The 14,546-nt window shown below is 33.8% G+C and overlaps 1 protein-coding gene across 1 annotated transcript in view; it reads left to right on the top strand.

The window, feature by feature from the left end:
• The window catches only part of DIAPH3 (diaphanous related formin 3), a 438,451-nt gene that overhangs the window by 285,997 nt on the left and 137,908 nt on the right, over positions 1 to 14,546 (top strand). Inside the window, exon 24 of the mRNA XM_074329349.1 lies at positions 882 to 1,045. Coding sequence (XP_074185450.1) covers positions 882 to 1,045 — 164 coding nt within the window. The remainder of the gene's footprint in view (positions 1 to 881; positions 1,046 to 14,546) is intronic.

Genomic DNA, 14,546 nt, shown 5'->3' with positions numbered 1-14,546 from the left:
CTAAGTTGTTATAAATGAGAAGAAAACGTGTGTGTGTGTGTGTGTGTGAGAGAGAGAGAGAGAGAGAGAGAGAGAGATTATTATTTTAAGTCAGATAATGCATAGGAGAAACTAGATACCAGTTTTCCAAAGAAGTTAAAACATGAATTTACTTATATAATATATGAGTTAGAAGTTTTTAATGTACTTAGTTTTGATGTACTTAGTTTTGATTGCGTTTGGAACCTAAAATAAAGCTTAAAATGTTAAGTGGGCAATAATAATACCAACTACTTATAGGTACTATTAAATGCCATTCATTTTTCTAATAACTTTGCAAGTATTAGGTCATTTAGTTCTCACAACAGCTCTACAAGATCGGTGATATTATTCCCATTTTACAGGTGAGGAAATTGTGGCACATAGATGAAAGCATCTGCCCACAGGTGTGGTGCTGCCCAGTGTAGAAGATAGACATGGACCCCAGGTTGTCCAAAACAACTGCTTTAATGCCTATGTTAGTGATTTCAGTATCATCAAATGTACTCAATTGCAACCACTGAACTGTAGTTTTAAATCGTATTCCATGATCTGAATAATACAGATAGGAAAATTGGAAGAAAATTTTCCTTGAATTCAATTGTAAAAGAGAAATATTAAATATATGAATATTTAACTTTTGTGATAATTTTGCCAGAGTTAATTACAAGTTGAGTTTGTGATTTCATCACTGTACAGTATAGACTGAATCGTAAGAATTACTTTTAGAGGGAATTTTGGCATTTCAGAGTTATGTACTGATAGCTAACAATTGAAACACTGGACTTACAGGGTTTGGGGTTTGTTGTTTTTCCTAAAGCATTGTTTTTTTAAATTTTAGAATCCCTTAACTATAATATACAGCTTTGTTATCAGTGCAAAGGAACAATATGAGAAACTTTCCAAGTTACATGAAAACCTGGAAAAGCTGTACCACAGCATAATGGCGTACTACGCCCTTGATGTGAAGAAGGTGTCTGTGGAAGAGTTTTTGACAGACTTGAATAACTTCAGAACCACATTCATGGTATGTTAAAATTTTTAATATAATTTTTTAAAAAAGTATCTGTATCCATACTATCTCATCTGGTGTTACTTTCACTTCATTACGTCATTCCACTCCTGTTGTCTGAAGTAGAACCTACCTTTTATGATTGAAAGTTAGCTTTCAAAATTTCAGATTTTAAATCTATTGAAAAATGTGTGGTTTGTACTCTTTTTGGCCTTTGGAACATTAAGCTGTAATCAGAAATTTTGATTGAAAAAATGACAGATTCTAAAGTTTTTCATAAAGACTCCCTCCTGGCTGATTACAGAGCACTTCTGTAATAAGTTTTAGGCTACGAATTTCTTTCTTTATACATAAGATCAACTTGTATTTTGGGGTATAATTTTACCAAATTCTGTGTAGCTCTTATGAAGCTTTCTTTCCTTTTCTTTTCTTAATGCATTGCACAATAAGCTACCTGCGATCTGCCTTTGAATGGATTTTACATTCCTACGGTTTCCTTTACGTACTTTAATAGGGAGGTCAGGTATTTGATGTGGAATCCTTTCATTTAGGCATTAAAAAGATCTTTTGAAAAATATTAGCTGATTAGATGGGGGAAAAAAAACCACACACATATTAAAGTGAGAAAGCATTGTTGCCTCCCTAGGAAACGGGTGATACATTTCTATGATGAAAACCTATGTTATTCTTAGTAGATGGGTAAGTCATTTCTGTATTTCAGCAGTTGTTTGGGGGGATTATAAAGTTTTTGAAGTGTAAAGGAATAAAAGGTTGAATTTAGAGTTATTCTTTTTCTTTTCTTTTCTTTCTTTCTTTTTTAATCTCAGGACTTTATTGCTGAATTTATTGGACTTGGTTGTAATCACTTAGTTATGATTAGATAACCTTTTAATAAAAAGGTAATATTTTAAAGGAAAACTAGTCTACAATAAATACACATTTTGCTCACAAATGCACAAATTCAGTTTATTTCCTCCACAAATTCAAAGTCATTCTTTAAATTATGTTTCCATACCAGAAATGAATTTTGATTATTAAATATATTTATTATGTGCCTGTGTGTGGAATGTATTATTATATTTTAATTTTTATAATGTTTTATGAGGCAACACGGCTTAGTGGAAGTAGCAAAAGCTTTGCAGTCTGAAAGAGCTAAGTTGGATTCCACACTAGTTATGTGACTGTGAACACTATATAACCTTCATGAGCCAAAGGGATGTCAATTCCTTTCTCATAAGAGAGCCTAAATACTAAAGGAGATAGTATGTGTTAAGTATTATCACTTTTGGCACATGGCTATTAATGTGCCAAAATAATTATTTTGCAGTAAAGAGTTAACTCAGCAAGCTGGGGTACTGGCCTTGGACTGGCTCCTGGGCGATCACCTGTAAGGCTTTGGAATATACTGTCTGATAAGGGTGTCTTTGTATACTTGGGACCTAGGGGCAAGCTAGATAGTTTATGCTAAAAATGTGACTTATGGTAAATACCTGTGTTTGTTCACCTGGGGCCCTGTGCCACACTATGTCAGCTCCTCCTCTGTCTGGCTGGAGACTGAATAGCCAAGATCATTCATGTGGGAGGTTCATGCCTGGAAGCCTGACCTCCCCAACAAAACCTCTTGACACCAGACTTGGGCAAGCTGTCCTGGTTGGCATCACTTCGTATATGTTGTCACATGTCATTGCTGGAATAATCAAACTCCACAGGGGAAGAAGAATTACAATTTTAATCTTCATCCTTTTGCTGTAGTAAACTAACAGTGAGTAAACATGTTTTCTGAGTTATTTAAGTCCTTCCAACAAATTATCAAACTTGAAGGTGGTCTTGGGGACCCCAGACACAGTTATGCATAAAAGTATAAAATGCATAATGAAATAATACCCATTGTTTATTAAGTATTTTCTGTTTTTAATCTTCTTAATAATTCTACATATTTTTACTGTTACCATCTCTTTGTGGCAAATGAAAACTGGGGCATATTGATGGAACATATCTAGCTCAGTGTTACATAGGTAAAAATGGTGAGACTAGAATTTGAACCCATGCGGTCTTCCTCTAGAGCCTGTGCTCTTAAATGCTATGTCACACTGCCTCCCATTTTCTACAGCCTGTGTTGCATTTTACAAATGAGAAACAGCATTTCCTGAGGAGACCATGTACATATTGTTTGTAAGTGGTCGAATTGGGATTTGAATCCAAGTCGAATTCCAAATCTTCCTGAAATCTGGTAGGATTAAAGGATTTGGACTGTTCTGGGGGTAAATTGGCATTTCTGTTATTAAGTGGTGATCAGAGGGAGAAAGTGTTTGAATGGAGAAGGGTTCAAAAAGGGAGGTAATGGAGTGAGAATACTCATGGGTCCTAGAAGTAGCTGGCTGCTAACACACACATATACACACACCCGCACACACAGTACTAAATTAAAACCATTACAGCTAAATATAAAAAAATATATATCTAAATTTGGAGAGGAAATTTTCTTTAAGATAAAAATAAGCCCAAAAAAGACTGGAAGGGAGTGCAATTTTGCACACATTTTATTGTTCTGTTCTTTCTGGTAAATGTGGTTATATAGCTTGAATATTAGACACTGTATCTTTAAAAATACTACAGTGTCAATATTGACAGAAATTATTTGATGAATAAATGTCTTGTTTTGTCAGTCTTCTAATCTCTTAGGTTGCTATTTAATTCCGCACTGTTCAGCTTTGGAAACCACGTTAACTTCCCTGAGCCAGTAGGAAAATGTTAGCAGTAGATGTGGGACTTAATGTGTCGAAGGTCTTTTCTGGAAAGCACATTAATATAATAAACAAAAAAAGAAAAAAAAAATAATAATATATATATATATATATATATATATTTCTTTTTAGGACAATACTGTTAAAATATGTTTACATTGTTACTCAGTCCAGTGGCATTTGGGTATACTCCTGTGCACGAATGAGCAAAATTCACCACAAAGTGGAGGTCCATTTTGTATTCCATGTAAGGAGCTGGAATCACTGTCCTCACTCTACCACACTTGTCTTCCACTCGCCATTTTCCATGGAATGTTTTTTCTCAAGTTCAAGCCACTCTCCGTGCTGTTCCATATGCCTGGAGCATTCCCTCCATGTTTGCCTGGCTAAGTTATCGTACTCGTCCATCTGATCTGTGCTCGGACTTCATTTCTTCTAGTAAGACCTGTGTCTATCTGCTTACCTTTGTGGCTCTAGTGTAATTCATGGCATATAATAAATACATAAATTTACTGAGTAACGGATGTTCCCATCTACAAGGATTGACATGATTTAATAGTTAACACATAGTACCAACTACGTGCCAAGTGCTACACTCGTTCATTTAATGCTTAACAACAATAAGATGTTATATGTGCACTGTGATTATTCCCATTTTACAGCCGAGGACACTGAGGCTTAGGGAGATCATGACTTGCCCGTTGTTACATAGCTGGCAAGTGACAGAGCTGAAATGCTAACCCCAGGAGTCTGGCTCCAGAGTCTGTGCTGTGTATGTCGGAACTCTGTCAACTTCTATTAAACATAACAGTTACATCTAGTAGACTAACAAGGCTAACTAGAAACCTACTCACGCACACCCCCACACCCTCCACCCCCAAAAAAGAATGTGGTCAGTTTTATTTTTAAAGTAATTCAGATGATGAATAAGTGATCCAAAAATGCTTGTTTTAGGATTACCCCAGATTTTAAACTTAAGCAGTTAATGACTGGCTCACTATTATTCAAAGCCCTTTACTATACTTCTGACTAATTCACACAGTCTCTCACAGGATTTCACAACTGTTAGGTACTAGGATCTCGCAACTAATTTGTATAGATACGTACAAAATGTTCTCCCTCTCTCTCACTCTTTCTCCCTCCTCCCTCTTTCTCCCTCCCCCTTTCTCTCTCTCTCCCTCCCTCCTCCCTGCTCTCTCAGCCTTTTTGTGATACCTAAAGGAGGAATATCTGTTCAGTCTGCTGCCTCAAGCCATATAGACCAAAGGGGTAAGTTTTATGATCGCGTTGCTTCCTATGGGAAGAGCTGTTCCTTGTGATGGCAGGTTAATTCACCCCTTTTCTAGTTGTGGACTGTCACCTGGGAATTGGTTTTTTGCAGTTATTGTGTTAACAATCTACTTATTATAAGTAGTATGCTCCTTGGGAATGGTTTCTATTTAGAACTATTGATCAACTTCCAAGAAATAGGGGTAAGTTTACACTATACTTTTACTGAGCTTTATTTTTACTACCATCTATAACAGGATAAAACTAAAAACAGCTGCCACTGGTTGGTTGCTTCTTGACCTATCACGTGCTTTGCATGTGTCTCACTTGGCCTTCACGCTGTTATGAGATAGAGTGTTACCAGCGAGGCGGGCTGCGGGCAGGTAACCTCGGTGCCTTTGCAGAGGCCCTGCAGAATTGGTAGGGGCTAGAGTTTGCATGGAGGCCTGCCTGACTCTGAAACCTGGACTTTTTTTTTTTTTTTTTTTAACATTTCCAGTACACTGCTGCTCAGAGTGTTTGTAATAAAAGTCAAAATGTAATTTTCAAAAGGGTTGTTTTGATAACTTACGAGAGGGAATAGGCACGAGACATTATTTCCTCACCCCTGGATATAATAACTTTCTATTTACATTGATGGATTCATGATAGAAGAGTGTTTGCTGGTCTACTTTTATTTCAAAGCATACACGGTTCTCTTTTAAAATGAGAGGCCTATTAATGGCAGGGGTGAAGGTTACAGTAGAGAGTCAGCACCTTTCTATAATAGATTTTTATTTCCTGTAGGATTCACATGAAGCATAAAGTTCAAATTGGAGGTAGTAGGTGGAAATATTTGAACTCACGCGATAGGCTGAGTAACCTGATGGCCGACCAGCCGTCAAGCTTTACCGAATGAAACCCATGCTTTTAGTTGTACAGTGTTGCAAAACAATAATCATCGTTTTCCAGTCGTGACTGGTTTTAGTTATTACCAGTATACCTGCTATTAATAGAGATACCATGCTTTTAGGTTGAATTGAGCTCACTATGGAATTTTTGCTGGATCTTCTTAGAAACCCCTGTCTTACTTTATCTTATCCAAGAGCGGTAGTGTGTTCATGTTTGTCCTTTGAGTATAAATATAATTTTTGTGTCTTTCGTTGCTCACATGGCTTTGAAGCATAGTGTATGTTCTGGTCTCCCTTCCCATTCACATTCATATTATAGGATTTTGCTCAAACTGCTTTTACTTACTTAGGCCTGAATTACATGGTTTCTTCTCATGTCTTATCCGATGAAGCTTTCCTTTTTTATCACTGCAAGTTCTTGTGCTATTCTCTTTCTATAACCAGAATTATTAGCACAGTGCAGCAGCGCTCTTAACTCCTTAAGCAAATTTCCTCTGACACCTTATTTATTTTGCTTCACTATCTAATCTTAGAGCAACATTTCTGAATACTTTCATCTATTAGGATTCTTGTTATTTCTCCCCTTTAGATAATATGTTTGAAAACAATTTTTCTATCAAATTAGACTTATTAAGATTCTCATTTTTTCCATTTTAATTAGATTACGTAACTTCTATGTAGACCCTCTGAGTTTGTAATTTCATATAGTCCTACAAAGAATTGATGTGATTATACTTAAAGAAGTCAGGCTTTTTGGTTCATGTAGTTTTTCTTCTGAGAACATGAAACTTTCTGTCAGGGTTTTGAAGTACTGAAAAGACCAGGAGACATCTTCATTTATAGTTTCTAAGACCCTGCATATTTGGGCACCCCATTTTAGGGTTAGTATTTCAAGGGCAACTGAAAGCAATCACTGTTGTAAAAGGAATTACTGTTGCATGCATCCAAGTGGGAGCCTTGCATTGTCTTTTCTTTTTTGTCCCCTAGGTTTAGATATATAAAAGTGCAGAACTTTGCAGTTGTTATGTTCTAGTCCATAAAGTCCAGTCCGTTCCACCCTAAATTTGGTTTCCTACATACATACCTCCCATCTGAATTTTGTGTGATGACCAAGAGAACGGATTCCTATTTCTTCAAATCTTAAGTGATTTATGAATTCTGCCTACAAGAAGTCTCATCCTCTTTGTTTGTTGTTAATGGTGATGTTTTGCTGTCTACATCATTATTGGGGAGACAGGATGACTGAGTGTGTCCACTCTGGCGTCAGAACACCCTGGGTGGTAGGACTGTGGGCGAGTTACTTACCTTACTGAGCCTCTGCTTCCTGTTAATAACAGCATGTGTTTCTTAGGGATGTTACGTTTTGAAGATCAAATGACATAATGCACGTATACCCTCATCTACAAAGAATTAGCAACATGGTAATTGTCACCTTTCCCATCTCATTATAACAGGAGTAATATTTTAAGTGTTTCATACCTTTTTTATTTTACGTTTCCATATAGAATACTTTGAACTAAAGAGCTACCTATTTTTCATCGATAGTTCTGTCTTTATTTCTGCAAATTTGTTAGAGTTATGTTTCATCAAGTTAAAGATTTGTCATTCATGCTATTTGCAGACTTTAAGTTGATTTTTAGTTCATATCATTGAAATAACACTGTGTACTGAACAAATGTAAAATCCATTATAACTCATTTAATCGTCCTGCATGTGTCGATCAAATACAATTTATTCTTTTACTAAATACTCAGACTAAAATAGTGATTTGCCAAACAAAAATGAATTCATCCAATGAGAGTGTATTTTTAGCATATATCTGTATATCTATATCTATATATATCTATATCTATCTATCTATATATATATATATATCTACATCTCTCTCTCTCTCTCTCATACACACACACACACACACACACACACACACACACACACACACACAGAGGACAGCCAGAACAAAACTCATTTTGCCAAATCATTTAAATATACAAATTTGATGCTTATCAACTGTAAATGTCATTTCTAATGACTACCATGTAGACCAACTAGATGACTAACAGGAACTCCAAGTCATGAAGCATGTTCTGTGTGCCCTTGACTCAATGCATGTTAGCAGAGAAAATAAAATCATGTAAAAGTCCTGTGGTTGGATGTTGAGTCAACATATGTAATTATTATAGGACGTTTCTTCTATCCTTGCTTATTTTAGTGAGCTTACAACTTGAAAATTGTCTTCCTTGGCACTGTTATTCTGAAGCCATACTTGGAGGTGTAAAGCACTAAACCGAGAACAAATTAATATTCTAACCATAGGATCTTGTTTTCTTATCCTTGGTATCTGTTTATTTAAGGAATTAGATCAATTCTGGGTGCTGAATATTTTGGGCTTGCAACCTTGAAAATTAATTCAACTAGGTTCTTCTAATCTTTATTCTTTAGGCTGTTCACAATAAAAACACACCTAGGCTAATTGGTTTAATTTTTCTCTTTACTGATAAGATTTATTCTGACTATACATTGCTCAGAGGGATAATAAATGCATTTGACTGACAGGTTCTGTATGAGTAAATGACTGGTAATTTGTATTTCCCTTTTACACTCTAAGTATTATGTTTGTTCACTGAAATAATATAGCAAAAGGTAAAGAGTGGATTATTCTAATACAATAACGAGAACAACAAGTGATTGAAATGGTGGGAAAAGAAATCAACTAAATAACTAATACATAATCATAAGTATATTAATCTATGTAATTGAAATTGTAATACTAAACTAGTATTACACAAACAAAAATGATTAAGGTGGCATATTCTATGCGTATCAAATATACTCGTCTTGCTCATTGTGAATGAGAAAACAATAGTGGTTTAAACCTACTTTTTAATGTTTTGTTTTAAACATTACCAGGTTCACATGGAATATTGTGGGGTTTCAGTTAGATATTTTCCTTGAAGAGGTGTTGAGCAGTAACTTAAAAAGAAAAATGCTGCCCTGTCACCATACCTACCTTAAAGCCCTATTCTTCATGGCTGCCTTCTTGTGCCTACCTCTGCCTTTATTTAACTTCACAATCAGGAGGTAAAAATAATTTATCACTTCAGAAAACAAGGGAAGGAACACATTTAATGGACAATCGAAGTCTACTTTGGGAAAACCTTAATTATGAACATTTCATACTTGATCTATTAAAGAAGTCATTGAATGGATTGAAATATGTCATTTATTTGAGAACTTTACAAAGTGGAGGAATTACAAACAAACAAACTCATAGCATAGTGATGAAGGGTCAGTAAGTCCCTGATGGGCTAATAAGTAATTTGTTGTTTCATCTGAGACTGACTTTACAATAAAGAGCAACTTGAATCTGAAAGTTTAATCATTAGCACCTGTACATCCTTTGGGACATTCTCAAAGGATGGTGTCCCATTTTCATAAGTTTCATGATCATAAAAAGTTTAATAACACCTTGTGTTGAATGTGAAGATGATGAATTGTTTGTGCCAGTGTATAGTATCTCATGCCTACCTATTCTCATTGATGACCTTTTTTATTGATTTGGCAATACCAGGAAAATTAATTTGTTTAATTTTTATCATCTAGATTTTTTTCTAAAGCATCTACCTTTTAATTATTGCAAATATTGGTTTCTAAGAAAAAACATGTTTTCCATGATGTAGTTATAATCCATTGTTTATTTTTTGCATGTGGAGGGAAATATTATTAGTTACAAAAGAAATAATTTTGATGGAAAACTGACAAGTAGATCACTTTTAAAAAATATTCTTAAAGACTTTTGTGACTTAATTATTTAAATTATTGTGAAAAATATTTTCATGTACAAGTATAGGAATATGTATAGGAGTACAGCAATGCATTTTTGAGGTTTTTAAAAGTATTTTCTGTTTCTTCCTGAATATGTCATCAGGAAATTCTAGAAAGCAGTCCTTTAGTGTGGTTGAATAGAGCCTCTTCTCAAGGTTAAATACTCCTAACAAAGCATTTAGTGGGAATGTGTTGGAGTCCTATGTGGTCGTTTACTTTGAGGAAATTAGCCTGTGTTTTCAAAGTATATAACATCCATCCTCTGGAAAGCATGTGGCTTTAAACTCAGTTTGTCTAATCTTATTTTAGAGACTTGAGACTAAAATTGAATACTTAGGTAAGAAAAAAAAAGTTTTGAGTTTAGTGAAAAGTGTACTAAAGAGATCCCTGGCTTAAATATCCAGAGTTATATTGCTTCCAACATTAAATATCCATTAATGTTGAAAGAAATATAACTCTGAACAAAGAGACATTTATAAGCTTTTCAACATTATTTTCCATAGAATAAAATCTCCACTAGTTATTTAAGTTACAAAAATATACAGAATTTTATCACGTGTTGAACAGTGTTGAGAAGGATAGCTGAACCTGTTTAAATAGGCTAAAACTCAGCAGTAGGGTTGAAGTATGATTAAAAAAAATCAGTATCTGTGGAAGTCTACTTGTATTTTACACTCGTTTTTGTATTTTATTATAACGCCATACAAAATAAGAGTAATGTATTCTTCAAGTAATCGTATTTGGAATATAGAGTATTTCATAAGCTTTTGGGGAGAAGGAGCAATATGCATTCTAATTTTTTTTAATTTTAAACTTTTAATTTTAAACTTTTTGGCAAAAATAAAACAACTATTAATTGTATCATTGGGCAATGCTTTAAGTTACTTTATCAGGAATATCTAATTTAAAGTGCAAGCAATACTTTGGGATGAAAACACAGGAAACTAAACCAATTCTTTTCTAGAATAAAATTTTATAAAGCATATTAGATTTAGAAGTATTAAAAGCAATGTTTTTATATATACATGTAAAGTAAATCTGTAGAAATAAATAGCTAGAGTACATCTTGCCTGCCATATTAAATTCACTCCTATAGCTTCCCTTCCAAACAATCCAGCTGTATTGGATGCATGCTTTAACAGTACTCTTGTGCTCTTGTGAACTCAATGCACAATCGTCCAAGATCTTGCAATGAAAACATTTATATTCTCATAGGATCTATGAAAATTGGCACTTCTCCAATAAAATAGACACATGTATAATTGACATGTGCTAGAAAGTAGGTCTTCCTTGCTTTGTTGCTGGATAAATAAATAATTGTATGTTCAAGGCAGTTGATTAATGATATAGTAATAATGAAAATGTTATAAATTAGTAATGTAATAATTAAAATATTAAAAGTTACAAACATTTATATAGGGATTACTATGTGTAGGCACTTCTGTAAGCCATTTACATGTATTAATTCATTTAATTCTCACAATATCCCCATAAAGTAGGTACTATTTTGCCCATTGTATGGAAGAGGACACTGAGACACAAGTCACACAGCTGTTTAGTGCCAGGTGAAGATTCAAACAATGGTAACATGACTTCAGCTTTCCTCCTCCTAACCATTATACTGTCTTTCTAATATGCAGTGGTAAATTCATATAGATTAAATTTTTTTTTTCTGAAAGTAGTGAAATATCATACTTATTGTATTTTTGAAGACATTCTTGATTGTCAGTTCAACAAACCTTTTTGAGTGCTTGCCTAGAACTGGCTGTCCAATGTTAAACTCCTTACCTCTGGATTCTAAAACACACACGTTAGATACCCAGAAAAAATATATATAGTGCAGAGGAACTGCCACATTGTACAAAAATATTTAAGAAATAAAGATCTATATATTTATTGGTCAACTTTCTACAAGAACACACTTTTGAGGACTTTGCTTATTACAATAATGGTAATAGGGACTCTTAAAAATCCATCTCACCACAATACAACAAGCTGTTTTAAAACATGGCTGTCTTGAAAGAAAGGGAGATCTCCAAGGGTAAAAGCGTTAAAGAGAAAAGAACAAAGCTGAAACTGGCATGATAAGCATAGGAACACAAAGGGAAAAGCCAGGTTTGCCCTTGGATGCCAAGACCAAGATCAGGGTGAGTACACTGAATAAGACAAGCTCGGGACCAAAGGAAACTAAGCTTATCCAGGTTAGAAATGATGCTCGATTATTTACAGAAGCAAATTCAAAGTTCTATGCAGGAGTCAATCACAATTGAGGTCCTCAAGATTCTCACAAATTAAGTTTAATTAAATAACAGCACTAACCCCAATCAACGAACACACAAAGAAACAAGAGGTTGTGTGACGAAATGTTCAGGACAAAAATCAAAACAAAATAATAACTCTAAACCACAAGATTCCAGGTATGGAATAACAGTATGTGAAATGTTTAAGCAAATAACAGATGAGATTAAAGAAAGAGAAAGGAACAAGAGACTACCAAAGATGACCAAGCACTTTGAAAAAGAACCAAATAGAACTTAAGGAAATGGAAGCATGGAGGTTGAAATTAAATAAATATCCAATAGATTATACTTAGCTGAGGAAAGAAACGGTGAATAGCACAACATTTATTAAAGAAATTATCCAGAATGTAGCCCAGGGAGACAATATAATTAGAAACGTAAAACTTTTTAAAAAACATGGAGGACAGGATGAGAAGGCCTACTATTTGTATGATAAAAGTTTTCAGAAGGATAAACTCAAAAGAATGAATGAAAGATAATATTCAAACTGATGACTGAGAATTTTCCAGGTCAAGAACCTGCAAAATAAGAAGTATAGCCTATGCCAACCCAGATAAATAAAATGTAGTTGTTCCCTTGAAAAAATATTGTAGAGAAACTGTAGAACACTGAAGACAAAGTCTTAAAAGCAGTCAAAGAGAAAAGATATGACCACCAAGGCAACAATGAGACACAAGTGATTTCTCATCAGCAAAAAAAATGGAAGCCAGAAGAAAGTGAGATGTCTTCAAATGCTGAGAAAATAAAATAGATAACTTCTTTCATTTTGGGGTATTTAGCAAAAGCTCTTTATAGAAAAGGGCAAAATTAAACTATTTGTGAATAAACAGACAATGAGAATGTTTTCCACAAACCTCCCTCTGTTAAAAGATCTTCTAAAGCAGAGATTGACAAACTCTTTAAGGGGCCAGACAGTAAAAATTTAAGGTTTGCAGACCATAGAATCTCTGTTGCAATTACTCAGCTGTGCTGTAGCAGTGCCAAAGCAGCCAAAGGCAGTATGTAAATAAGTGGGTGTGGCTATTTCCTATGACACTCTATTTACATAAACAGGTTGGCCCACCAAGGACTGTAGTTTGCTGCCCCCTACTCTGAAAGATATATTTAAAGAAAGAGCAGTTTTTTTTCTCCAAAACAAAGGTTTGAGAATCAAGAAGGTATACCCACCATGAAATTAAATGTAAAGAAATAAAGTATACAATAAAACAATGTGTAGCTTGTTTTGTAGAAAAAGGGAGGCAGAGCTTAACTATTGGGCAACAGTAACAACAGTTAATGAAATACAAGGCAAATATTAATCAAAAGAAAGAGGGAAACTATGTTAATAACAGATAAAATAGACTTAAGACGGGAATATTCATGATGATAAAAAGCTTAGTTCACCAGAAAAATACAATTCTAAAATTTGTATGTACATAATAACATGGCACCAAAATAAACATATAAAAATTGATAAATTCTAGAAATAAAGTGATAGATTTAGCATTATATAGTAAGAAACTTAAACAAAGTTCTCTAACTTAGTAAGTCAAGCAGAAAAATATTATTAACGACATAGGAGTTATCAGCAATTCAGTTAACAGACTTGATTTGATTAACATATGGAACCCACTCAGCAATTAAAGAATACACATTCTTTTCAATCACAAATGGAACTTTTGTCAAATTAATCTTATGCTAGAAACCATGAAAGACATCTTGATGAATTTCTCAGTTTCAGCTTCATTCATTGACCACAATAACATGAAGTTAGAGATAAACATTTTTAAAAGGATGAAATTAAAGCCCCTATTTTGAAAAATTTAAAAACATATTAAATAACTTGTGTGTCAAGGAAGAAATCATAGAAAAAATTTAGACCTGCACAATATTGAAAATATTCCACAGCAGAATTTGTGGGGTATAGTAATAGTGGTGTAAAGAAACTTATATCCTAAGTGCTAATATTAAAAAATCAGACTGAAAATTAAGGTAAGCATCTGACTTTGGAAATTTAACAGTACATAATCCTACAGAAAAGAGGATGGATATGAAGGGGAAAAAATTGAGAGAATTTTTTAAAGCCAGAATGTGGTTATTTTGAAAAGATAAGTTAATTAGATATACTTCTGAAAAGATTAATCAAGAAAAAATAACTACTATCAAGAATATAACAAAGACTATAATGACAGGTACAGAAGACAGAAAACAGAGAAGAGCATACTATAAAAATTTGTAAGCAAGAATTAGAAAGGTTGATGAAATAGCTAAATTCCTAAGGGAAAAATTATATACTGAAACTGACATTGAAAGAAATAGAATGTTTGAATGAGCCTATAACTAATTTTTAATTTAGTGACTTATTTTGAATCTTCCAACAAACTAAATATTTGACGCAGAAAGTTTTGCAGTTGAGTTTTACCATCTTTTAATGAAATGATTATTCCAAACTAACAGTGTATAAAACAATATATTATGATCAAAGTTTAAAAATATAAATTGTTCATGT

Source organism: Rhinolophus sinicus, linkage group LG04 (assembly GCF_036562045.2).
Source record: "Rhinolophus sinicus isolate RSC01 linkage group LG04, ASM3656204v1, whole genome shotgun sequence".
Lineage (NCBI taxonomy): Eukaryota > Metazoa > Chordata > Mammalia > Chiroptera > Rhinolophidae > Rhinolophus > Rhinolophus sinicus.
The sequence above is the reverse complement of the archived record's forward strand: the minus strand, read 5'-3'. Positions and strand labels throughout refer to the sequence as shown.